Source organism: Mesoplodon mirus (genome assembly GCF_964341445.2).
Source record: "Mesoplodon mirus genome assembly, chromosome: 6".
Lineage (NCBI taxonomy): Eukaryota > Metazoa > Chordata > Mammalia > Artiodactyla > Ziphiidae > Mesoplodon > Mesoplodon mirus.
Genome location: NC_138982.1, coordinates 4,887,339 through 4,914,115, shown reverse-complemented (window position 1 = coordinate 4,914,115; position 26,777 = coordinate 4,887,339). Strand labels below are relative to the sequence as shown.

The 26,777-nt window shown below is 38.3% G+C and overlaps 2 protein-coding genes across 7 annotated transcripts in view; both read right to left on the bottom strand.

Moving 5' to 3' along the window:
- ARMC8 (armadillo repeat containing 8) overlaps positions 1-26,777 on the bottom strand; it is a 104,179-nt gene that overhangs the window by 61,062 nt on the left and 16,340 nt on the right. For 4 of the 5 annotated variants that reach the window (XM_082625944.1, XM_082625942.1, XM_082625943.1 and 1 more), the window contains exons 2-5: positions 22,684-22,760; positions 6,260-6,331; positions 4,757-4,899; positions 4,555-4,652 (exon numbers count right to left, since the gene is read on the bottom strand). In XM_082625944.1, coding sequence (XP_082482070.1) covers positions 4,555-4,652; positions 4,757-4,899; positions 6,260-6,331; positions 22,684-22,760 — 390 coding nt within the window. The remainder of the gene's footprint in view (positions 1-4,554; positions 4,653-4,756; positions 4,900-6,259; positions 6,332-22,683; positions 22,761-26,777) is intronic. The other variant, XM_082625945.1, reaches the window with a different exon arrangement.
- On the bottom strand, positions 1,721-2,408 carry LOC309806904 (mitochondrial import inner membrane translocase subunit TIM16). Of its 2 annotated transcripts, XM_082625948.1 has the most exons (2): positions 2,400-2,408; positions 1,721-2,126 (listed from the first exon to the last, which is right to left on the bottom strand). In XM_082625948.1, the coding sequence occupies exons 1-2, from the start codon at positions 2,400-2,402 to the stop codon at positions 1,752-1,754; spliced, it is 378 nt and encodes a 125-aa protein (XP_082482074.1). In that variant the 5' UTR covers positions 2,403-2,408; the 3' UTR covers positions 1,721-1,751. The 2 variants fall into 2 exon arrangements, with proteins under 2 accessions (XP_082482074.1, XP_082482073.1); XM_082625947.1 differs by lacking the exon at positions 2,400-2,408 and having other exon boundaries at positions 1,721-2,357.

The following is a 26,777-nucleotide window of genomic DNA, read 5'->3' as shown; positions in this document are numbered from 1 at the left end:
TCATAAGCAGTTTAAAAACAAAATGAGGGAATTCCCTGGTGGTGCAGCGGTTAGGACTCAGCGCCTTCACTGCCATAGGCCCAGGTTTGATCCCAGGTCGGGGAACTAAGATCCCGCAAGCTGCGCGGCGTGGACAAAAGAAATAAACAACACTCAGAAAATGTCAAAGAAAGTCAGCTACTAAATTCATTAAAAAAAGGGAAGAGATGAGAATGCAAAGTACGCATCTATTTTACAGATGCGGGGTTGGGGTAGCAGGAATGGCGACGACAGTGGTTCCACTGACAGACGACAGGGAAGTGGGTAACCGCTGAGAGAGAAGAAGCAATCGAGAGGAAGAGCCTCTATTACGCTCCTGAAACGACTTCCACCTCATCCCTTTCCTCCATTGCTCTCTCATCCCTCAGTTTTCCTGTGACAATAGCCCCCATCTCATTTCTTCACACCTGCGTCCTTTCTGCCAGCTGTGTTACATATCTGCAGTTTATGGCTGATTAAACAAGGCAAAGAACAGTTATATAATTTCCCCAGTCACCCGTCTGATAAACAGGATTGCAAACTAGACATCCTGCCCTCTTCAACAGGACTGTGCTGTCTTCAGTTTAGTGCCTGAGTTGCCATGGTAGCTGGCCTCTACACAATCCAACTCATAGATGTCAGTCAGTTATACCTAAATACTACTCTGTCATTGTCCCACCTAACACTTTTCATGGATTCTCCACTGTCTCTGAGGGATAAAATTGCTTCACAATTTAGGTATTCTCTCTGTGAAAGTCACGTTAATGTCCCTGTGTCTTAATTTTTCTTATGTAAAGAAGTTAAGTTTGTGTAGACTAGTGTTCTCCAAATTATGCACCACGATCCATTAGTGGGTCATGAAATCAGTTTAGAGAGGGAGGAGGAAGGAGCTGAATCAGTTGACCAGGATCAATTTCTCCCCCATTACTGGGCTGGGAGTTGGGGAGAAACTTATAGGGTAAAGAAGATGGGTGATTGGTTTAATTTCTTTGTAAACATGACAATTGGACCTTCAGGAAAACAGATGGAGAGCCCTTCTATGTGGAATGTTTTGAGGAGGATGTCCCCATTTTAGAAGTGCTTGCAGTTAACCAGTGGTTCTCAAAGAGTGGTCTGTGGACCAGTAGCACCTCAAGTTACTGGGAAACTTGTTAGAAATGCATATTCTCAGGCCCCACCCCACACTCACTGAATCAGAAACTCTGTAGGTAGAGTCCAGGATTTTGTGTTTAATGAGCTCTCCAGGTAATTCTGGTGCATGCTCAAGTTTGAGAACCAGTGTAGTAAACAGCCTTTGGATTTATGAGGCATGGCTCCCTGAAGAATGCTGCACAAATCCCTGAGGTGTAAAATTGAGATGTTTCATAATTTAGAGCCTCCCTGCTGTGTGAGGTGACCCACAAACCTCACAGACCCTATGCATCATTACAAGCCAGAGGAGCAAGGGCCTAATGTAGGAAAAACAAACTGTGGAGGCACGTGGCATGTTCCCTCTCCCTGCCTGCTGTGCCTGTGCCTCTTGACCGCTTATATTCTTGAAATACTTGTAAAACAGGATTCTGGACAAGATCTCTGATTCATATGTGTCCACTTTGAAACTCTGACATTCTGTGTGTCAGCTCAGAGAATCACAACCAGCATTTTTTTTTTTTTTTTTTTTTTTTTGCGGAAAAGACATTTATTACCGAGCTATAAATTAGAGGTGGGTGGGCGGGGCGTGAGGCACCGAGTGGTCACGTTTTGGGCGGCTGCTCTCGCTCTCTGTCCTCCTGGGCCTGGATTCTGAGTTCCTCCTCAAGGCGCTCCTTCGCTCGCACCACCTTTGACTGCAGGTAGAAGGAGCCACCCACGGATTTGTCGTTCACCTTGAATAGGTGTTCGTAGTTCTTCTGGATCTCCTCAGGGCTCAGCTTAGAGACGTTGAGAATCTGCTGTGCCTCCTGGAGGCTGAGGCCGGAGAGGTTGGAGGCGGCTGCAGACTGGTGTCCCGCGCGCCCCCGGGCGTCAGCTGCTGCCCGGCTGGCTGCAAACTCCTGCTGCAGGGCCCGGGCAAAGGCCCTGCCCACCACCTGCACGCCCATCACAATGATCTGGGCCAGGTACTTGGCCTCCACCTTGGGCTGCCGGCACGTGGCTGGCGCACACGGCGATCGCATCTGCTCGGTATTTCCCGGCACGCCAGACCCGCCCTGCCTTCCAGCCAGAAGGCTCTCCCTGGCCCCGAGGTCGACAGCGCCCGCCTCAGTAACCCCCGGCTGCGACACCCCAGTCCCCGCTCCCCGCCGGGAACGCAGGTGGCGCGCGGCGCCCGCAGTCCAGCCGGAGCTCCCAGCCCCGGCCCCGAAACTGCCTCCCTTCCCCTCCCCTCCTCATTGCCTCACCATGGCGGCCACTGTCCCAGCATTTTTTTTAAATGAAAAAGGATAGAACAGAAATCAGAAGGCACCACATTTATGGAACTGTTTTGTGAAGACTATCTCAGGATGTTCCACCACCCCTCGCCCCCTCCCCTTTCCGCCACACACACACAGTATGGCAGTGGAAAATATCATTCTTACTGTGGACTGTGGATAAGAGTTTGAAAAATACTAGTCTGGATAATTTTTATTAAGAAAGTCCCAAGTAATCAACAGATAAAAACACCCCCTAATACTCCCTGAAGTTTTTGAAAACCACTGAATGACTCCAAAGATCTTTAGATTCTCTCGCACGTATTCTGATTCTAGCCTGGTAAGTAAGCCTCTAACAAGCTGCTTCTGGTTCACCTCTCCAGCCGAAATGAACACGGATTCCCTTCCTGCATTAGACTATTCTGTCCACTGTCCTGCATTCTCTCTTACACAGATGTTTCCTAGAACAGCTTCTTTTCTCTCCACTTCTTGAAATCTTATCCATTATTCAAGACCAGGTCGAATTCTACCTTCTCTACAGAGCCTATTCTACTGGATTTAACCTATGGTGAGTGCATTAAATATACTTCCTTAATTTGTACCTATTAGGAAATTAAGAAGGGTCTTTTTACAAAAACCAAAAGGAAAAAAACAGCTTACAAATTCCTCAAGATCTGAGACGATCTTTCACTTCTTTACAAAGCCTAGAACGTTTGATATTTGCAAATTAGCAAGACTTCAAACACTTCTTGAGCCTTTTCTACAGTACAGTTATCACAGTTAAGATCAGCTTTGAGATGCTACATATGGGTTGGCCAAAAGGTTCATTCGGTTTTTTCCGTTAAGATGGCTCTAGTAGCACTTAGTTGTCTTTAACCTCATTCAAAACAGTTTTGTTAGATTGTGTGTGACAGCTGTCATATCAGCGTGCATTTAAAAAAAGACTTATCAAAATTGGTGAATTTTTGTGTAGCCATTTTAATACTGAAGATAGAAGAAAAAAAGCAACATTCTCGGCATATTATGCTTTATTATTTCAAGAAAGGTAAAAATGCAACTGAAACGCAAAAAAAGATTTGTGCAGTGTATGGAGAAGGTGCTGTGACTGATTGAACATGTCAAAAGCGGTTTGTGAAGTTCTGTGCTGGAGATTTCTCGCTGGACGATACTCCATGGTCGGGTAGGACAGTTGAAAGCGATTGAATCAAGACATTAGTTGAGAACGATAAACATTATACCACGTGGGAGGTAGCCAACATACTCAAAATATCCAAATCAAGCGCTGAAAATCATTTGCACCAGCTTGGTTATGTTCACCGCTTTGATGTTTGGGTTCCACATAAGTTAAGGATAAAAAACCTTCTTGACCGTATTTCCACATGCGATTCTCTACTGAAACATAATGAAAAAGTTCCGTTTTTAAAACAAATTGTGGTGGGCAATGAAAAGTGGATACTGTGCAATAATGTGGAATGGAAGAAATCATGGGGCAAGCAAAATGAACCACCACCAGCCACACCAAAGGCTGGTCTTCATCCAAAGAAGGTGATGTTGTCCATATGGTGGGATTGGAAGGGAGTCCTGTATTATGAGCTCCTTCTGGAAAACCAAACAATTAATTCCAACAAGTACTGCTCCCAGTTAGATCAAATGAAAGCAGCACTAGACGAAAAGCGTCCAGAATTAGTCAACAGAAAATGCATAATCTTCCATCAGGATAACGCAAGACCGCATGTTTCTTTGATGACCAGGCAAAAACTGTACAGCTTGGCTGGGAAGCTCTGATTCATCGGCTGTATTCACCAGACATTGCACCTTCGGATTTCCATTTATTTAAGTCTTTACAAAATTCTCTTAATGGAAAAAATTTCAATTCCCTGAAAGACTGTAAAAGGCACCTGGAACAGTTCTTTGCTCAAAAAGATAAAAAGTTTTGGGAAGATGGAATTATGAAGTTGCCTGAAAAATGGCAGAAGGTAGTGGAACAAAAGGGTGAATATGCTGTTCAATAAAGTTCTTGGTGAAAATGAAAAATGTGTCTTTCATTTTTACTTAAAAACTGAAGGCACTTTTTGGCCAACCCAATAAATTAGAAGTATGCTGTTAGTAAAATGTAACTGAGGATTCAAAAACACCTAAAACTCACCGTATACAGTAGTTCCTCTGGAGTAACGGGACTGGTGAAGATGGTGCGCAGGCATCGGAGGCAAGCTTCAATGAACTTCAGGTCTGGGGACAGTAGTCCTATTAATAGAAAACAGATTTGAGACTCATACTTTCAACTCATATTTAAAACTCTGCAAACTGATTCTAATTTTTACTTGTATAAAAATGACTTCTTTACATACCTTGCAGTAAGGCAGGGATAATATGGCAATCGAGTAGAGACTTAACATTGTTTTCAGTACCCATAGCAAGACTTCCCAATACCACTGCACATTCAGTTTTCAACTCTGTGCTTGAGGTTTCTTGCTGAAGCAAGTACAATAATCTAAAAAGAAAGAACTTGATAAACAGAGGAGACTAAAAAACTTAAAAGTAAACATTAGCTAAAAGTAATGTTACAGAAAAAGGCTACCAATACATCCCACACACTGAAAATATGGTTGGCGAGCTTATAGAGGGCTAGGAAATGGTCATATTTTTATATAAGCTGTTAATTTAATAATGGAATATCGAGTGGGGGTGAATCTAAAGAGATTTTCTTCATTTTGAGCAACAGAACTATCATATAATCTTAGTTTATCAGAACTGTGAATCTGAAAGTTGTCCACAAGTGATCTCTGTGGAAACAGCAGCACCACAGTCCACGTCATCTGCCACTCCAGGATATGAAGACTCCCAAAGCCAAGTGCTGCCGGATCTTAAGGACCTTGAATACCCAATACTGCAGTTCAGAGATCACAGAGATCTAGCCTAGAGGGAATATTCAGAGTCCTTGTGCTGCTCTTCAAGCAAGGGAAGCTTTCTTCTTTCTCTAGTCCTCCTATTTGGGAGATCAGAAGATCCTATTTCTACTCTAGGCCAGCCTGACAAATAAATACTCCCCAAATTCTAATCATCCACCACTTATGACCATCTCCTTTATGTTCTAATGTAGAACCTTCATGCTCCCTAAAGCATATTTATATATACTGAGCAGTAATTCCCTAAGAAAGGCTGCTGACAGCTTTATAGTGACCAAAGGTCAATCACGCTAAAAACAATAAAACCATTAATCCTATATTAAAAGATAGAAAAGAAGAAAGAGAAAAAACCAAAACATTAAAAAATTCTAAATGAAAAACTTATAGCAATCGCACATAAAACTTAGTTCTGGGTAGCAAAGGCAAAGAGGAAGTCATACAACTGTCACTGTCTACCAAAAGGAAGCTTATTAACGTCATCAGAAGAAATCAAACTTTCTATGTTAACTTAAAAACCAGCAAATTTGAAAAATTAGAAATTAAAAAAGAAAAGCCGGGTTAAAAAACCAAGAATTTTTTTTAAATTCAAAAAAGGTTTTGAGAACCCTAATAAATTATTATCCAATCATACAAAAACTGCCAGAATGCAAAGGAGACAGGGAAGATTCAGGCTGGTGTACACTGCTTATCTACACAACATGTCCTTTTATTGCAGGGTCAATGATTTTCCAGAACCTCTAAAAAGTATTAATACATTTGTTTCATATTCCATTCCCTGGTACCTTAATTTTTTTTTTTTAAGAGATGCTTCATATACTTCAAAGCATTTATTTAAAAAAAAAAAGAACAGACAATACAGAAAAAAGATAGGTCTTATGGTTGAGAATGAGAAATACATTCAAAACTTAGTATAAATAGCAGAAAAGGGGATGACAGCAAACTTACCTTGGAACAGCTCCTAGAACAATGAGGTTGGCTTTCTGCTTGTTGTTTCCAATTACAGCATTTTTCATGTCTCTGAATTCAGGGGAAAGGGAAAAGGGTAAGGTATGTTGAGATACCACAGAAAAATAAAAGATCAATGCATCCCACTTTATCTTTATTATGCAACATCTTGGATTGGCAAGTACAGAAGTTAGGGACAAAGTGAAAACACTGACGCTTTTCCCCCTGGAGTGCCAAAGAGAAGGGACAGAGATAGGTACCTTATAAACCTGGGGCTGTAAAACAGGAAAGCAGCAAGGTGGGGGGACGGGGGAATGAGAGACAACCTGAGTATTGGCAAAATACTTCCAATACAAAGAAAGTTGAGTTCTTCAAAAAAGGCTACCAATCCTTTGAGTAAAAAGAAATACAGGCCATCTTCTCACGCACAGCTCTGGGAGCAGGGAGTAAACGCAGCCAGCCGACAGAACAGATCTGATCTTGTTTCAGGGACAAGGACTTTACTTTTTTCTGACTTCTCTAGACTGAATATTTCTGATTCCATTTTATCTCCTTGATTGTCTTATTAGCTGTACCTCTTTGGGTTTTGTTTTGTTGTTTTTCAGTGGTTGCTTTACAATGTACAATATGCATCTTTTCACTTAACACAGTCAATCTTGAAGGGATATGGTCCCATTTCATGTGTATGGTAAGAGCCTTGCAAGCATATACTTCCATCCTCCCATCCATTCTTTGAGCTGCTGGCATAGTTTTATTTTTAAATTAGTTAGAAACAACGTAATATACTGTACCTTTTTTTTTTTTGGCTGTGCTGTGAGATCTGTGGGATCTTAGTTTCCCCACCAGCGGTTGAACCCATGCCCCCTGCAGTAGAAGCACGGGGTCCTAACCACTGGCCCACCAGGGAATTCCCTATATTGTATTATTTTTGCTTAAACAGCCACTTATCTTTTAAGGAGATTTAAAAATAAGAAAAAACCTTTTATATTTCCCATATATTCACCAGTATTTTTTATTCTAGCTACACTAAGATCTTTACTTCACCAGGAGTAACACTCTATGCCATAAAAAGAATATCAATGACCAGTTGGTTCACAAACACATGGTTGTTCCCAAAAGACAGGCAGAGAAAAAATACATAGCTCAAAATAAGCCCAGTACTAATAAAATGTTTAATTAAAAAAACTTAGGCTAATTGGTCAGTAGTGCTATCTTAATATAGAACATTAGAACACTGTGATTCTCAAAGTATGGAAGAAGGCATCAGAGACTCCATGGGCATTTCAGAAGTTTAAGAGAGAGTCTGGAAATTTCTGGCCATAGTTTTAAAACAGAAAGCCTTTTTTGCACAATCCTAAAGAAAACCATTTTTTTTCTTTTTTTTTTTTTTACATCTTTATTGGAGTATAATTGCATTACAATGGTGTGTTAGTTTCTGCTTTATAACAAAGTGAATCAGTTATACATATGTTCCCATATCTCCTCCCTCTTGCATCTCCCTCCCTCCCACCCTCCCTATCCCACCCCTCTAGGAGGTCACAAAGCACCAAGCTGATCTCCCTGTGCTATGCGGCTGCTTCCCACTAGCTAGCTATTTTACGTTTGGTAATGTATATATGTCCATGCCACTCTCTCACTTTGTCCCAGCTTACCCTTCCCCCTCCCCATATCCTCAAGTCCATTCTCTAGTAGGTCTGTGTCTTTATTCCCGTCTTACCCCTAGGTTCTTCATGACATTTTTTTTTCTTAGATTCCATATATATGTGTTAGCATACGGTATTTGTCTCTTTCTGACTTATTTCACTCTGTATGACAGACTCTAGGAGAAAACCATATCTTTCAGTACTGTACCTGCCTTGTAAATAAAAGGGAGACTATACTTTTCTTTTTTTGAATTTTGTTTTATTTTTTTATACAGTAGGTTCTTATTAGTTATCCATTTTATACATATTAGTGTATATATGGCAATCCTAATCTCCCAATTCATCCCACCCCCCAACTCCCGCCACTTTCCCCCCTTGGTGTCCATATGTTTGCTTTCTGCATCTGTGTCTCAATATCTGCCCTGCAAACTGGTTCATCTGTACCATTTTCTAGGTTCCACATATACACGTTAATATACAATATTTGTTTTTCTCTTTCCGACTTACTTCACTCTGTATGACAGTCTCTAGATCCATCCACGTGTCTACAAATGACCCAATTTCATTCCTTTTTATGGCTGATTAATAGTGCATTGTATACATGTACCACATCTTCTTTATCCATTCATCTGATGACAGGCATTTAGGTTGCTTCCATGTCCTGGCTATTGTAAATAGTGCTGCAATGAACATTGGGGTGCATGTGTCTTTCTGAATTATGGTTTTCTCTGGGTATATGCCCAGTAGTGGGACTGCTGGGTCATATGGTAGTTCTATTTTTAGTTTTTTAAGGAACCTCCGTACTGTTCTCCATAGTGGCTGTATCAATTTGCATTCCCACCAACAGTGCAAGAGGGTTCCCTTTTCTCCACACCCTCTCCAGCATTTGTTGTTTGTAGATTTTCTGACAATGCCCAATCTAACTGGTGTGAGGTGATACCTCATTGTAGTTTTGATTTGCATTTCGCTAATAATTAGTGATGTTGAGCAGCTTTTCATGTGCTTCTTGGCTATCTGTATGTCTCCTCTGGAGAAATGTCAATTTAGGTCTTCTGTCCATTTTTGGATTAGGTTGTTTGTTTTTTTAATATTGAGCTGCATGAGCAGTTTATATATTTTGGAGATTAATCCTTTGTCCACTGATGCGTTTGCAAATATTTTCTCCCATTCTGAGGGTTGTCTTTTCATCTTCTTTGTAGATTCCTTTGCTATGCAAAAACTTTTAAGTTTCATTAGGTCCCATTTATTTTTGTTTTTATTTCCATTCCTCTAGGAGGTGGATCAAAAAAGATCTTGCTGTGATTTATGTCAAAGAGTGTTCTTCCTATGTTTTCCTCTAAGAGTTTTATAGTCTCCGGTCTCACATTAAGGTCTCTAAACCATTTTGAGTTTATTTTTGTGTATGGTGTTAGGGAGTGTTCTAATTTCATTCTTTTACATGTAGCTGTCCAGTTCTCCAAGCACCACTTATTGAAGAGACTGTCTTTTCTCCATTGTATATCCTTGCCTCCTTTGTCATAGATTAGTTGACCACAGGAGCATGGTTTATCTCTGGGCTTTCTATCCTGTTCCATTGATCTATATTTCTGGTTTTGTGCCAGTACCATATTGTCTTGATTACTGTAGCTTTGTAGTATAGTCTGAAGTCAGGGAGTCTGATTCCTCCAGCTCCGTTTTTTCCCCTCAAGACTGCTTTGGCTATTCGGGGTCTTTTGTGTCTCCATACAAATTTTAAGATTTTTTGTTCTAGTTCTGTAAAAATGTGACTGGTAATTTGACAGCGATTGCATTCAATCAGCAGACTGCTTTGGGTAGTATAGTCATTTCCACAATATTGATTCTTCCAATCCAAGAACACAGTATATCTCTCCATCTGTTGGTATCATCTTTAATTTATTTCATCAGTGTCTTATAGTTTTCTGCATACAGGTCTTTTGTCTCCCTAGGCAGGTTTATTCCTAGGTATTTTATTCTTTTTTTTGCAATGGTAAATGGGAGTGTTTCCTTAATTTCTCTTTCAGATTTTTCATCATTCGTGTATAGGAATGCAAGAGATTTCTGTGCATTAATTCTGTATCCTGCAACTTTATCAAATTCATTGATTAGCTCCAGTGGTTTTCTGGTGGCATCTTTAGGATTCTCTATGTATAATATCATGTCATCTGCAAACAGTGACAGTTTTACTTCTTCTTTTCCAATTTGGAGTCCTTTTATTTCTTTTTCTTCTCTGATTGCCATGGCTAGGACTTCCAAAACTATGTTGAATAATAGTGGTGAGAGTGGACATCCTTGTCTTGTTCCTGGTTTTAGAGGAAATGCTTTCAGTTCTTCACCATTGAGAATGATGTTTGCTGTGGGTTTGTCGTATATGGCTTTTATTATGTTGAGGTAGGTTCCCTCTATGCCCACTTTGTGGAGAGTTTTTATCATAGATGGGTGTTGAATTTTGTCAAAAGCCTTCTCTGCATCTACTGAGATGATCATACGGTTTTTCTTCTTCAGTTTGTTAATATGGTGTACCACATTGATTGATTTGCGTATACTGAAGAATCCTTGCATCCCTGGGATATATCCCACTTGATCATGGTGTATGATCCTTTTAATGTGTTCTTGGATTCTGTTTGCAAGTATTTTGTTGAGGATTTTTGCATCTATATTCATCAGTGATATTGGTCTGTAATTTTCTTTTGTTGTAGTATCTTTGTCTGGTTTTGGTATCAGGGTGATGGTGGCCTCATAGAATGAGTTTGGGAGTGTTCCTTCCTCTGCAATTTTTTGGAAGAGTCTGAGAAGGATGGGTGTTAGCTCTTCTCTAAATGTTTGATAGAATTCACCTGTGAAGCCATCTGGTCCTGGACTTTTCTTTGTTGGAAGATTTTTAATCACAGTTTCAATTTCATTACTTGTGATTGATCTGTTCATATTTTCTATTTCTTCCTGGTTCAGTCTTGGAAGGTTACACCTTTCTAAGAATTTGGCCATTTCTTCCAGGTTGTCCATTTTATTGGCATAGAGTTGCTTGCAGTAGTCTCTTAGGATACTTTGTATTTCCACAATGTCTGTTGTAACTTCTTTTTCGTTTCTAATTTTACTGATTTGAGTCCTCTCCCTCTTTTTCTTGATGAGTACGGCTAATGGTTTATCAAGTTTGTTTATCTTCTCAAAGAACTAGCTTTTAGTTTTACTGATCTTTGCTACTGTTCTTTTTGTTTCTATTTCATTTATTTCTGCTTTGTTCTTTATGATTTCTTTTCTTCTACTAACTTTGGGTTTTGTTTGTTCCTCTTTCTCTGGTTCTTTTAGGTGCAAGGTTAGATTGTTTATTTGAGATGTTTGTTGTTTCTTGAGGTAGGATTGTATTGCTATAAACTTCCCTCTTAGAACTGCTTTTGCTGCATCCCATAGGTATTGGATTGTCATGTTTTCACTGTCATTTGTCTCTAGTTATTTTTTGATTTCCTCTTTTGATTTCTTCAGTGATCTCTTGGTTATTTAGTAACAAACACTGTTTAGCCTCCATGTGTTTTTGTTTTTGATGGGTTTTTCCTTGTAACTGATTTCTAATCTCATAGCATTGTGGTCAGAAAAGATGCTTGATATGATTTCAATTTTCTTCAATTTGCTGAGGCTTCATTTGTGACCCAAGATGTGATCTATCCTGGAGAATGTTCTGTGCGCACTTGAGAAGAAAGCGTAATCTGCTGTTTTTGGATGGAATCTCCTATAAATATCAATTAAGTCTATCTGGTCTATTGTGTCATTTAAAGCTTCTGTTTCCTTATTTATTTTTATTTTGGATGATCTGTCCATTGGTGTAAGTGAGGTGTTAAATTCCCCCAGTATTACTGTGTTACAGTTGACTTCCTCTTTTATAGCTGCTAGCAGTTGCCTTATGTATTGAGGTGCTCCTATGTTGGTTGCATATATATATTTATAATTGTTATATGTTCTTCTTGGATTGATCCCTTGATCATTATGTAGTGTCCTTCCTTGTGTGTTGTAACATTCTTTAATTTAAAGTCTATTTTATCTGACATGAGTATTGCTACTCCAGCTTTCTTTTGATTTCCATTTGCATGGAATATCTTTTTCCATCCCCTCACTTGCAGTCTGTATGTGTCCCTAGGTCTGAAGTGGGTCTCTTGTAGACAGCATATATATGGGTCTTGTTTTTTGTATCCATTCAGCGAGACTGTGTCTTTTGGTTGGAGCATTTAATCCATTCACGTTTAAGGTAATTATCGATATGTATGTTTCTATTACCATTTTCTTAATTGTTTTGGGATTGTTTCTGTAGGTCCTTTTTTTCTCTTGTGTTTCCCACTTAGAGAAGTTCCTTTAGCATTTGTTGTAGATTGGTGGTGATGAATTCTCTCAGCTTTTGCTTGTCTGTAAAGCTTTTGATTTCTCCATCAAATCTGAATGAGATCCTTGCCAGGTAGAGTAATCTTGGTTGTATGTTCTTCCCTCTCATCACTTTAAATATGTCATGCCACTCCCTTCTGGCTTGTAGAGTTTCTGCGGAGATGAGAAATCAGCTGTTAACCTTATGGGAGTTCTCTTGTATGTTATTTGTCATTTTCCCTTGCTGCTTTCAATAATTTTTCTTTGTCTTTAATTTTTGCCAATTTGATTACTATGTGTCTCAGCGTGTTTCTCCTTGGGTTTATCCTGTATGGGACTCTCTGCGCTTCCTGGTCTTGGGTGGCTATTTCCTTTCCCATGTTAGGGAAGTTTTTGACTATAATCTCTTCAGATATTTTCTCGGGTCCTTTCTCTCTCTCTTCTCCTTCTGGGACCCCTGTAATGCGAATGTTGTTGCGTTTAATGTTGTCCCAGAGGTCTCTTAGGCTGTCTTCATTTCTTTTCTTTTTTTTTTCTTTACTCTGTTCCGCAGCAGTGAATTCCACCATTCTGTCTTCCAGGTCACTTATCCGTTCTTCTGCCTCAGTTATTCTGCTATTGATTCCTTCTAGTGTAGTTTTCATTTCAGTTATTGTATTGTTTATTTCTGTGTGTTTGTCCTTTAACTCTTCTAGGTCTTTGTTAAACATTCCTTGCATCTTCTTGATCTTTGCCTCCATTCTTTTTCCAAGGTCTTGGACCATCTTCACTATCATTACTCTGAATTCTTTTTCTGGAAGGTTGCCTATCTCCACTTCATTTAGTTGTTTTTCTGGTGTTTTATCTTGTTCCTTCATCTGGTACATAGCCCTCTGCCTTTTCATCTTGTCTATCTTTCTGTGAATGTGGTTTTTGTTCCACAGGCTGCAGGACTGTAGTTCTTCTTGCTTCTGCTCGAGACTATACTTTTCATTAAAAGTTATTTCACTTTGGAAAGTCAGATCAGTGGCACTCATGGTATATGTGTCATCAATACCATACCTACATCAGTCCACAGTTTCTGCTCTTGCATTCATACATCGTTAAGTTTTCTAACATGGTCATGCCTAAGCACTTACATATTGAAACATTATAAATTATTTTTCTTTCATATCCCAAAATACATTCCCTTAATTACTTACTGAGCATCTCTTTGACTTCTCTTGTAGGCAGCAGAGCTCTACAATATACAGGAATTTTTTTTGCTGACCATGAAATTTACAATTCTGAAAAAGTTCTGTAATTGGCAAACCATGATCTTATAGAAAAACAGAGTAGAAAGTGGGGACGGGGTGGGGGAGTTATGAAGAAAATCAGTGACTAAATGTTATTGTCAGCTTGTGTTTCCAATACCAACCAATTTCACTGGCATTGAAAACCCAATAATTATAATACCCCTCTCCTTAATTACCTTCTTCAATTATTACAGAAAAATGCTACTATGACGTAGTGGTCTGCTGAAAGCTGATTCTCCCCACAAGTTTTTGAATAGCATTTTCACAAGTCTTGAGCCAAACACTGAACCTGTTAGTCTTCTTCCTTCACCTCAATGCTTGAGGGTGGTCTATTTTTCAGGTCCTTACCTCTCTCTCTGTAAATATCCCTCAGATCTTCCATATGGTTTATAGGGGATCAGCAGGAGTATTTTTTGTTTATGAGGACTAAGCTGAATGAAGTTTACTAAGGTTTTAACCAGGTTCTGATACATGATTATAAAATTATGTGATACTGAAGCTTCCCTGAGCAAAGCATAGTTGATGAGAAATTGTACGTCTAAGCTCCTGCCTCCTTATGGATGCCTGCTGTTTTCTTAGAGACCTGTTTCCCAATTGTCAGCTTATAGACCCTAACCTAGCCGTCTGTCATTTTATTTCATCTTCTTCTTTTCTCTTAATGTGTTCTGCCTATACCAACACAGTACATTCATTTGTCCAGTAGCTAGCTATCTACTGAGAGTTTATTTTATGCCAGGTGCCATGCTGGAGGTTCTCTCTATTCTGGAATTCCCAACCCTAACATTTTCTCAGATTTCTCCCCATTCTTCCTAAACGAAGCAGAAATGGGGTGTTCCCACCTTATAAACACAACCCAAATACCTCAAATCATGCCAGAGTAAATGTTTATATAGACAAAAGCAAACAAAAACTCCAAAACCAATTTTCCAGTTCTCCTAATAGTTTGCAAAAAGGACACGAAGGAGGCAGCTGGTAGTTATAGAGTAATTGCAGGCTAAAGAGAACACAATTAATAAAATGGACCAATGTCTAAAGAAAACAGTTCTTGCTCTGGCTCTAATAAGTAAAATATATCTATACTAGACAAGGAAGAGATGTTAACGCCCTGCAAATAAGTTCTATTCAGTTGTTAATATAAAGGGATACCAGAAGATCATTTCTATGAAAGAGTTAAAACCGAAAGAGACAATAATCAATACATACACTCATTTTTAGCAGATCTAAGTACAGGGTAAGATTCAATTTCAGAGCCAGCCAAATGAAGCTTCTTTCAGTTCCCAGAGTGTTAACTATTTTCTCTCTCTTTCATTTCCTTATTATTCCCTCCCTTATATCATTTCCTGGCCAACTTTACTCATCTTTCAGGTCTGAGCTTCTGTGTCAGTGTCATCCTCCAGGAAGCATGCCCTGACAACTCCCAAGTCTGTGTTAGGTATCTCTCCTAGTGGCCTGTATCATAACACACTCATTACTTTTTTAGGAAAGAAGTCTGCCTCCTCTTCAGAGGAAAAAAACCAGTCTGACCTGGAAATATCAGAGAAGTTACTATCAATGGATCACAAAACATACCATAAAGAAATCCATATTTTTGTAAAATACAAAGTCACAACTATCAAGATGGGAGCACAACAAAACTAGGCAGGGTTTACACATTGCTTTGAAGTTCACAAAGCATTCCATACCTATTATTTAATCTTCACCACAATCTTGAGTAATATTAACCCCATTTTACAGATGAGGAAGCTAAGACTCGGGTTTGGGCTCTTCTCAGAGCTCCACAATAAATGACAGAGCCAGTCTCAACCCATGTCCTTTATGCCAAGTGTTTTTTCCATTACCTCCAGCATATCAGGCATTCAGAGAAAAGACGAAAGAATTTAGTAAATGAATTTCCTTTTTCCTCCTGTCTTTCAATTTACATTTGTATGCAAAATAAAAGCATATCTTTTAGTCCAAGACATCCTTTTCCCAGTAGATCAAAGAAATATATAATCTCAATCTCATGTCCACCAATCTTTAATACTGGAGGGGGTGGAATGCCCTACTAACATACTACTGAAATTCAACAATTACTTTTTGGGCTCAGCACTGTGCTAGGCTCTATGAAGGATACGAAAGCATCACATAATGAGATGCCTGATCTGAAGAGTTTACAATCTTTTTGAGAAGACAAAAATAACACTAACAATGTAAGGCAGTGTATATTACAAATAGTGTGCTTATAGGGCTGAGAAAAGTAGATGGTAAGACAAGCTTCACAGGTTTTGAAGCAATGGTAGGAACTAAGATGGACCTTAGAAAATGGCTAGGATTTGAATAAGTGGATGAGGAGGGCAAAAGGAACCATATTGGAAATGAATATAGCATACTTCTGGGGCAGCACCAGGAGCCAGGACTGAAAAGAAGGTTCCCTTTAAGGTGGAACATTAAGCATGGAACAAAGTTAGAAAAGTGATAGGGAGAAGAGACAAACTAAAGGGGGATGGATTAAGGAGAAATCATATTTTTGATCAGAAAAAGGACATGAAGGAAGCAATGACAATGGAAGATAAGCTGAATGTGGAATGGACTGGAATACAGATAATTCTAGAGTCAAGAGAGGCAACCAAACGGCTGATGCCCTTCCTCTGTGGTCCCAAGACCCTGTTGTGCTTATCATTATCACAGAATTCACTAATCAAACTACAGTGAACTGTCTCTTTAGTTATCTGACTCCTGCATTAGACTTTCGGATCTCCCAGAGCAGTGACTAATCATTCACTCTTATATACTCCCATACTAGCACAATGCCTACCTAGCACCTGATAGGCACTCAATAGACGTTTGTTTAAAAAACTACTCAATCCATCTAGGTATCTGGTTATCTGAGACTAAGTAGCAGCATAGGAACCATTAAATAAAGAGGACATTTTAAGGAAGCAGTTAACAAGATGATTTGATAGGTTTGACAGGTACAGGAAATGTGATATGTGACATGTCTTGAGTGAATACTTCAAGTCTGGATGCCTGGGTGCAGAGAACACTAGGAAGTTTGGAGAATAAATCCCTTAGCAAGCCAAGGATCTATCTTGATTTTATACGTACTGAATTATCTTTGAGATGAGATAAGAATATCTGGGTAGAAAAGCTAAAATGTAAGCCTTGGGGATAGTCTACTCCTCGAGGATGGGAGAAGTGGAGTCGATATTAAGATGTTACAAAAATGCATGTGTCAGAGAACATTTTCAGCTAAAATCTAGCTAGAACCTTAAATTTGCCCAGTAATAAATGGACTCAAAATGCACCCACTTTTACATGGAGGTTAACCTTTCCACCTCCTTTCTTTGCTCTGAAGGAGTTTAATTTTTAGTGTGGTAGAGAAACAGGTCTTGAATATGAAAGCGACATGTGCAGTGCCTACTACAGCATATGTCTAAATCGGAGCTTTATGATCTGTGATCAAAACCAAGAGAGAAAGGAAACACCACACTTTGTCATGACAATAGTAGGAAAAGTAAAAATAATAATTGGAACCTAGACCTGTTGGAGAAACAAAGTCTAAGTCAATCAGGTGGGAGCATGTTATTCCTAAACGGTCAGAATAGCATAAATTTTAACTGAAAACCTAATTATCATCTAAAAATAGAAAATCATCTTTAAAATCATTGAAGGCTGGAGCCAGAAGCTAAAGATCAGTGACGTCATTTTCAGTTTGAACCAGTATGACTTTTCACTTACCTGAAGCAGCTCTTATTTGGAATACTACACGTTCATTCTTGGTCTAATTGGCATGAAGTAGCCAAAAAGTACATAAAGTCTGACCTACTTAAGAAAACTCACTTTTCATAAGACATAAGGAAGAAGTACATGTTTGTGGGTAGCTACAATAAGGCAACAGGGTAAACAACTTAACAAAATTATTTGGACTTGGAAAATTACAAACTTAATCACTGCTCTGACCCTGTAATAATTATTACTATGATGTTCTTTTTGCAAAATGTAACATCCAAACATCCAAGTACAATAAGTTTCTAATATCCAGCATGGTTAAGGAATGAGATTATTCATATTCCAATCAAAATCACCATCATCATATGTGAATTGCCAGTTTTAAAAGAAATGGGTAATGATGATCTATTATTCAAACTAAAGTTACTTTTAACATAAGGCTTTGATTCAGCAGGTACTTAAGAGATTTACAGTGAACTTCATTTCAAGTCAACTTAGGCAATTATTGTGCACCTACTGTATGTATAAATTGAACAGAACTGAGAATTGACAGTAACTTAGTTCGTTCTTATAAACAAATTACCCTGAGGTGTAGATTTCTGGAATGTAGGGTAGCGTCAGATACAGTTCCGATTTTTATAAACACTAGTTCAGAAATTAGGAGTTGTACTTAACTCTGTTTTATCAGAGTTATAAGGTGATTACAAATCACCTTACATTCTCCAAAAATGAAAAGTGCAATGTAATAACTGCACTAATAAATGTAAAATATTTTTACAGTACATTAATAAATATTTTTAATATATGTAATCATTCCAAAGAACATCAGAAATGTGTTAGAACATTATGAATATGGAAGCATACAGTTAAGTGGCTTATAGAAATGACAAGATATATACATAGATATACATACAAATATTCAGCTATTTTTGATGTTCAAAGTGAGTATCATATATATATATAAAAGGCTTATATATCTCTACACAAAACTATGCCAATCTGATCTAACAATTTCTGGAAAATCTTGCTACCATTTTAACCAGACTAACCTGTCTCAGAATACAAAGTTTTAAACAAGTAACTCTCAGAATCACTCCATTTCATTTGGTATTAAGGTCATCTTCACTTATGCTTACCTGTAACACTTCTGAAAGTAACTAACAGGACATTTCTTTTGAATTAGCCTAAAACTTATCCTTTAATTTAAAATTTCCAAAAGCCAGAGGCTTCATTTTATGGGAGCTCATATCTTTAGGACATGCAAGAAAATGGAAAGTGCCTATATTCTTCTGAAACCAGAGGAACATATTTTCTTGGAACCAGAGAATGAAGTACCAAAACCATTACCAAAATGAACTTATGTCATCAGTATATTAAAATATTTCAGAAGACACTTTTTAAAAATGGATACTTGGTGAAAGCCACACAATTCTTCAGTATCCACAACTGCCTGCCTTAGTTTACCAGAAAGAGCCAATCTAGCTTTCTAGTTTGATTCAACTTTGAAACTACAAAGCCAGCCACATTTGCTTATATCATCTTTTGCCTTTCAACATAGGGAATATCAACCTAAGGCCACACGGGGATATCTGTTTATTTTTTTCACGGAGAATCACTAACATCAAAACCAGATTCAGGTGCTCTAATTTAGGTATGTTAAAAAAAGCACAATGTTTAAGCAGCTTTAACTCAAGGTCTACAAAAACATTTCAACAGTTATTCTTCTGCAACTATGAAATTTAACATGGTTGAGCTAATACCAGAGTAACTTTACCAAAAACATACTGTAATTGTTTTTTTTAAAGTCACACGCAGATCACCACACTAGAGGAAGCTCAAAATTTGCAATACAGTATAGTTTATCTGATGTACCTACTCTCTGTTGTAGTTGCAAAGGCTGTAGTTTATGACCTACACAGCTGATTGCCCTGTTCTCTCTGCTCATATCTGACTCCTATCTTACTCCATCAACCACTCAGTTACACATTTGAAACCTTGCTTTTCAGGACCTAATTCTGTTTTCAAACCTTTAGTATAATAGGACCATTCAAATTTATGCTAAATGTTGTACTATAAACAAAATGTTGTCTCTAGGATAACTCCTCATTCTTTAACAATTAAACTTAAGCAGTTCTGATGTTTAATAGTATTCTTCAAAGGCATACTCACTGACTAGGTAAAATGGTCCTTCACAGCATGGGTTATCTACAAAAAAGTTCCCTATATTTATGCATAGGGCTATGGCTCTAACTCAGCTGAGTAGATTAGTTAGAGGCCTTGATGAAAAGTTATTATTCATCTTCAGTTTCTTCGATTTTGTTTTTCCTGCTAGTGAAAAATCAGACTAATATTGCTAGAAAAATGACAGAACTCTGGTTGTCTCGTAGCTAAAGCGAGTCATCAATTCTTTTTTATGTCTTTCGAATTGGATACTTTGGATTCAAAGTTGGTTACTTCAGCCTCTGTCTTTTCCTTCCCTAAAACCAGAAGGCTACCTTTGGTTGTTTACACTCTGTGGTCACCTTCCTTCTACCTGCCTCTTTTGGTCTAGTAATGGTCTCTGTATGACTGACTCAACGGTGGCTGTGTAATGTGTATTAAATAAAAGAAAAGAATTGGCCAATTCTCTTTTCCTAAACATCATTTTGGCTCCCCCTTTTCCTCTATCAATATTGTATTATTCTTGTATTAGACAAGGTTACTTAAAAGTAAATGTTAAAAATAACTCACTTTTCATTCAATTGACTATGTACAATTAATCTTCAGACAGTAACAAAGTTCAGGAAAGAATTAAGTCAGACAGGATAACTTTTTCTCTCTGCGGTGAAGAAAGCTTTGTCAAATCATACTGCACACACCCCTAGAAGGCCGTGAAGAGAAAAGACTTTGGGTGATCTGTCCGTTTCGAACTATCAATAGATTTTAGTATTTTCAGTAGCAATCACATTCACTGCAACGTGCTATCACTCAGATTTTCTTGTCTGAATCAAGAATTCTAGCTCCTCTCCCTCTTCTTCTCCTTCGGTGGGAATTGTTTTCTCTCTTTGACATTTTGTTTAGTTTTTCTTTCTCTTCTTTGAAAAGAATCACCTTATTTTTGAAGTTGTTTTAAATTAGGGTCAATAACTACTAACCATTTAAGCACCAATTGTGGGTATCCACAACATACCAGGCACTGAATGTTATGTTTCTGTCTTAATTCTTAACAACTTGGCAAGACGGGCAGTATTACTCTCCCTTTACAGATGATAAAGTGGAGGCTCAAAGAAATCAAATAACCTGCCCAGGTACTGTACTAGGAAAGGACTCTACTAGGAAGTATCAGAACCAGGTATCCAACCTACTGTTGTCCAACTCGAAAGCCCGTGCTCTTTCCACTCCACTATCCCCCCACACAAACCTTTCTTATCTTTTTAGCTGACAGCTAAGTGTCTTAGACTTGATAATTTTTTAAGAGGCACTAAGTCTATCAAACTATACCTTAGCTAGTTTGAAATAATACACTCTTCCCAGTGTTTTGTTTGTTTGTTTGTTTGTTTTGCGGTACGCGGGCATCTCACTGTTGTGGCCTCTCCCGTTGCAGAGCACAGGCTGCGGACACGCAGGCTCAGCGGCCATGGCTCACGGGTCTAGCCGCTCCGCGGCATGTGGGATCTTCCCGGACCGGGGCACAAACCCGTGTCCCCTGCGTCGGCAGGCAGACTCTCAACCACTGCGCCACCAGGGAAGCCCTTCCCAGTGTTCTTTATGCCTTATTTGATATTTATTCCCTTCCCAGTGTTTTTTATGCCTTATTTGATATTTAATCACCTTTCAAAAAGCTACAGTGATTTTTGGTAAATGAGAAATTTCTAACAGTGACAACACTTGAATCAGCTACTCATATCAGATGTGACTCAAAATACAAGTCTTTCACGCAGAATCCTTGACTGAGAAATTTAGCTTTTCTCCTAAACAACCACAGAAGCAGTAATAATGAAAACAACAACAACATCTTATATCATTTACTGAATACTTAATGAGTCTGACATTTCCAGCGAAACTATTTATTGAGGAATCTTAAGTGATATCTAGGATTATCAATATACAAAGCTGTGTCTAGCTTTGTGTGGGGGAGTGTCTGCCTGTCTAAGAAAGAGTGTCAAATTAAACCTATCTCTTCAACTAATTTGTGTGTGTAGGTACAACCCAAACTGATTTATTTAAGAGATAGATTTAATACCACTTTTCCTGGTATTAATCAAACCAGACTTAAAGGCGCTGATTAAATCATTATAGAGTCTCCCAGTTAAGGGGACAAAGGCAAAGTTAACATAATGAGAAAACAAGAAATATCATCTCCTGTTTCTGTAAACTGAGAAGATGTGAAGAGGAGGTGTCGAGTTTCCCAGGTGGATCTCCATCCAGCTCCTCACCTTCCCTTCCAGCTCAATTTGAACAGTCAAGCAGCCTTACTTACTTATCTTGCCTCTACTTTACAAATACACACTCTCAAGAAAGACATCCCTTCTATAGAGCTTTTTTTTTTTGGAAGTGGGAAGCATCCTAGCCTTGCCATGGTTGAGCAAGAGTTAAACTAAAGATGTTATCTTGCTGATAACACTAACAGGGTTAAGAAGAAAGGGACTCATTTGTGCCCTCACTGCTATCCCAAATGTATCTCATCCTGACCTTTTTTGGGTCCTCCTTCTCCAGGACAGCTCAGCCCTGTGGGTGCTCCGTGTTTCCCAACCCTATGAGTCAGTCGTCTTAGGCTAGACCTTCTTTCTTACAAGTAATGTGATAAGAGCATGAAAATCTGCTCTTAGGAGAGAGAATTCATCTTTCAATCATTTGCAATCTTATTGCACTTGTCTCACTTAATTTTTTTTAAGAATAATCACCTCGGGTATGTTGCTTAAAAATATTTCCTCTCATTAAACATGAGGCAATTGTGGAGAAAAGAAGGGCATTTAGGTTATTAAGAGTTTATTTAAAATGTGGAAAAAAAAAGTTTATTTAAATTTTCTAATGACTGCTTTCTAAATTCTTATATTTAAAACATCACTAGGAAATTCAAACCTTAGAGACAGTCAATGAGTTAACCAAAAACGAAGCAAAACAAAAAGCCCCAAACCCTGGTGACCTATTCTCCCACCCCCTTTCCGATTATCAAAGATAATCAATTTTACTCTCTTGCTTTTGCTGGATATTAAAGTCACAAAAGCATTCTCCAAAGTAAATGTTTTTTAAAATGTAAAACAAGTATTCTACAAAAAATGAAGCTAACCATGTCAGTTAACTATCCAACAGACAATTCTTTACAGTACCATATTAAAGTCATGAATGTCAAGGGGTCTTTCCGAAACAGAAGAAAAAAGTTACAACCCTGCATTTTCAGAATTATAATACTTGACAGATTCAAACATGAAACAAACAAGACTTTTTGATAGACTCTTAAATACATACTACTTACATGACACCTTGTAGAACTTTCTGGGGATCAGGGTCAAATAGCCTGTCAACATAGTGGCGACTGCTAGCTGTTACTTCCTAGAAAGTGGGGGGAAAAATTATGACATCTGAAGCCATGCAAATCACAAATTCACAGTATCACCCATAACATCAAACAGCTATATAATCTAACTTAAGGTAGAAGCATTAGAATTTTTATAAATACTTATTATATTAAATCTATCTGAGAAAATCTTGTGACAAGATAAAACATAAGATGGGGAAGAGATACCCGGTCCTCACTAAAAACATAACTAGACAGGGGGACCTCTGCAGTGAGCCCTGCAAGCTCTGCCGATGGAAGAACTGGGCGTTAAGTATTGAGAAGCAAGCTAAGTTTCTTAATTAACTGTTGGATGTCACCTACATAAGAAAAAAACATAGGAATGTTGCTTCTGTTTATACCCACTAAAGGGAGGGAAAATCTGATTCTCAGCAAGGAAAAAAGGGTAAGGACTTCATTAACAGTTTATGAAGGGTAGTCTTGGTGCAAGAGGAAGACTCTCAGAGTGATGCAGAGGAGAGCTATACTGCTAGGAAGCAGACATATGCAAAAAATAAAAATGAATATAAAGGAGTTGTCATACTTTCTGTGAGGGAAAAAAAATTAAAAATTAGGGTGATTTATCAGGTCCAAAAGAGCTACCCAGTCTGAACTGGCTAAAGCTGGGTAGAAGAGGGAGAGTCAGAATATGAAGAGCAGGGGAGACACTTACCTCCTTTTATTTGTATTTTGGGGTTTGCACTATTATGTTATTTCTTGTAATACTTATTTGGGGGGCATACTTATTTTTTATATTTAATTTTCAATACTTAACATTATTTAAAACAAAGAACATGTTTAGGAACCAGATAAAAAGAATTTTTGTCCCTTCCTGTTTCTTTCTGATGCCTGCTGGAATATGCTGCTCATGTACTATGACCCATTAGCAATAAATTATTATAGAGAGGAAGAAATACTTTTCCAGTTTACCCAGAACCCCTGATCAGAAAAGAGTGAACTGCCAAGACACAGTGCCAGCTTAAAATTCTGAATCTCCAAAAATAACTCTGGAAAAAATTCTATAAACTCAAATTTCCTGACAATATAGCTAATCCAAAATCAAAGTGTATTTTCACATTATGAGCTTGCAACCAAAATACCCTTGTAGGCAACTCAAGTACCCACTTTTAATACATACTCCATTTATAAAGAACAAACTGGCAGCAAATAAGCCAAACTGATGAAAATTCTTGTGCCTACTAGGGTACCATTAAGTACTTGCTAACGGGGTCTGGTTTCCTCAAAATAACAGAATCACAGAGTTAGAAGGACTCTTAATTATCTCTCTGAATCCCCTGGTTAACAAATGAGGGCTGATCTTTACCCAGATGTCAGACTGTCAAATGTTAAGTAGGGATGCAAACAACTGTACAAATATATCAAGAAATAATATACACAAGAGCAAAATCCAGAGTAAAACTGAAAACAGTATTCCTATAATACAAACAGATATGTCTTCTCACTCCATTTGAGCACATGTGCTTTCCTGACTTTCCAACATGGTAAGTTCTGAGAACTTCAGACTCTTAGACTCCCTCCTATGTAAGGAAAGATTTTGATTTTACTGTTTCTCTCCACACACTCCCCCACAGCTCTACATCTCTTGCCTCTCAATGTGGTTTTTAAAAAGGTACTTGGGTTTAAGACCTTATTTTAAACAACATAAATTTCTCCCATTAATAGCAACTCTACTGCTCTATGCCTGGTTCATTCAATTTAACAAGCACTGCATACCTACTATACGCAAGGCATTGAGGAAGGCATTAAAGGCCAAAAAAAAAAAAAGTAAGGCATGGTCCCTCCCCTCAAGAATTCATATTCTATTGTAACTGTGTTTACATTTTTATATTCCCTACTAGAATATAAAACAGAAGAATACATAGTGAAAACTTCTTAGAGGAGTTGGTTTTGGAAAATGAATAAGAGTGCATAAGAACAGACAAGGAAAGAATCAGGGTCACAACCACAGCCATAAGGCATGTGAAGCCAACACACAAATGCCATCAGCAAGTATACCAGATGCTGGCACTGAAAAAGAAGGGAGGAAGGTAGAAAGGCAACCACAGAATATAAAACACAAAAGGCTAATCAATGGGCAGCCAATAATTGAAGTTTTCAGATTGGCTTTTGGTCAAAGTTCTATGCTAGGTGCCAAAGAAAATACAAGAGGATGTGAAGGCAGAACAGTGCACTTAAAGAGCTTACATCTATAAAGGGGTCAGTCCTATGTACAAAAAATGATCCTCTGAGCTGCCTAGGTAGCAGCAAGCTGAGAGGATATAGTCACTTGTTCAATCTGATTTTACTCTTATGTTTTTGCTTAACAAATCCACTTAGTTGTTTGTATGGGACATTTCTCATATTTCACTGCTTTCCTTTGTAGATCAGGCTGTCTCTCCCCTTTCAGCCCTCTTCTCCCGTCTTTCAAAAGGCAGCCTGGAAATATAAGACTTTGAGAGAGAAGGCAATTGGTACAGATATTAAATAAGTTGGTCAGAGATAATTTCTTTAAAAGGTGACACTTGAGCAAAGACCTGAAAAAGGTCAAGGAGCAAGTCATGCAGCTACCTGGGAGCAAAGCTTTTTAAGCAAAGAGAACAACAAATGCAAAGGCTCTGAAATGTTAAGTGTCTGCTGGGATCAAAGAACAGGAGGTCATTACAGCTGGAGCAGAATGAGCAAAGGAGAAAACAGTAGGAGATGAGGTCAGAGAAGAGTGGCCAGATGGTAAAGAGCCGCGGTGTCCAATATGATAGCCACTAGTCTCATATGGCTATTGGGCATTTGAAATGTGGCTAGAAACTGAACTTTAAATTTTTTAACTTTAATTAAAATTAAAATTTAAAAACCAATATTGGATTCAGTTATTAGAAAACTTCTAAGAATGTTTCGAATTACTTAGGTATGTAAATTTACTTTCAACTGTAAATTTCATGAAACCTAAATACTGATCAAGTATTTCCAATCAAAATACAAATCAGGTATTTCCAACCAAAATTTGGTATCAAAATTGTGTAAAATACACACCAGATTTTTGAAGATTTGATATAAAAATGTAAAACAATTTCACGGATAATTCCTTACACTGATTACATGTTGAAATAATATTTGGATATACTGGTTTAAATTAGATATATTGAAATTAATTTCATGTTTTCTTTTTACTTGTATGGCATGGTTGCTGGAAAATTTTTAATTACATATGTGGCTGGCATTATTTTTCCACTGGACAACACTGGTATAGACCCTTGTTGGTCGTTGTAAGGATTTTTATTTTTATGGTGTGAGTTGGGAAGCCATCAGAGAGTTCTGAGAAAGTAGAGACATGAACTGACTTGTTTCAAAAGGACTGCTCTGGTTGCAACTTTAGAAACAGACAAATGTGTGGAGGGGGCTAGGGAACAAAGCAGGGAGACTAGGGAGGAGGCTATTCAATAATCAGAAATGCTGTCACTTCAGAGAGGTGATGGAAGCCTGGACTAGGGCAAGAGTTCTGGAGGTAGTAAGAGCCACTCAGATTCCTGATAAATGTTACAGCTGAAATGACTATCAAACTGCATATGCTGTCAGAGTAGATGTGGAGTGTGAAAGAATAGAGGAGCCAAGGATAACACTTAAAGTTTTTGCCTGAGCACCTAGAAAGTCAGACTGAGTTGTCAGTTAATGAGATGAGGAAGACTGTGGGAGATGCAGGTTTGAGTGAGAAGATCAAAAGTTCAGTTTTAGACATGTTAGGACTGAGAATTTTATTAGCCACCCAAGTGAGAATGTCAAGTTAGCAGTTGAATATATCTAGAGTTCAGGAGAGAGTTGTGGGTGGGAGATACAAATTAGGGAGTTGACAGATTTACATAGGATAAGTTCACTTAGGGAATAACCATGATAAGGCAAGGCCTGAAGACTGAACTCTGGAGCATCTGAACAAGCAGCCAGTATGGTGGGAGGAAATCTGAGAAGCCAGATAGGGTAAGGTTACAAGGAAGGAGTAATCAAATATGCCAAATGCTACGGAT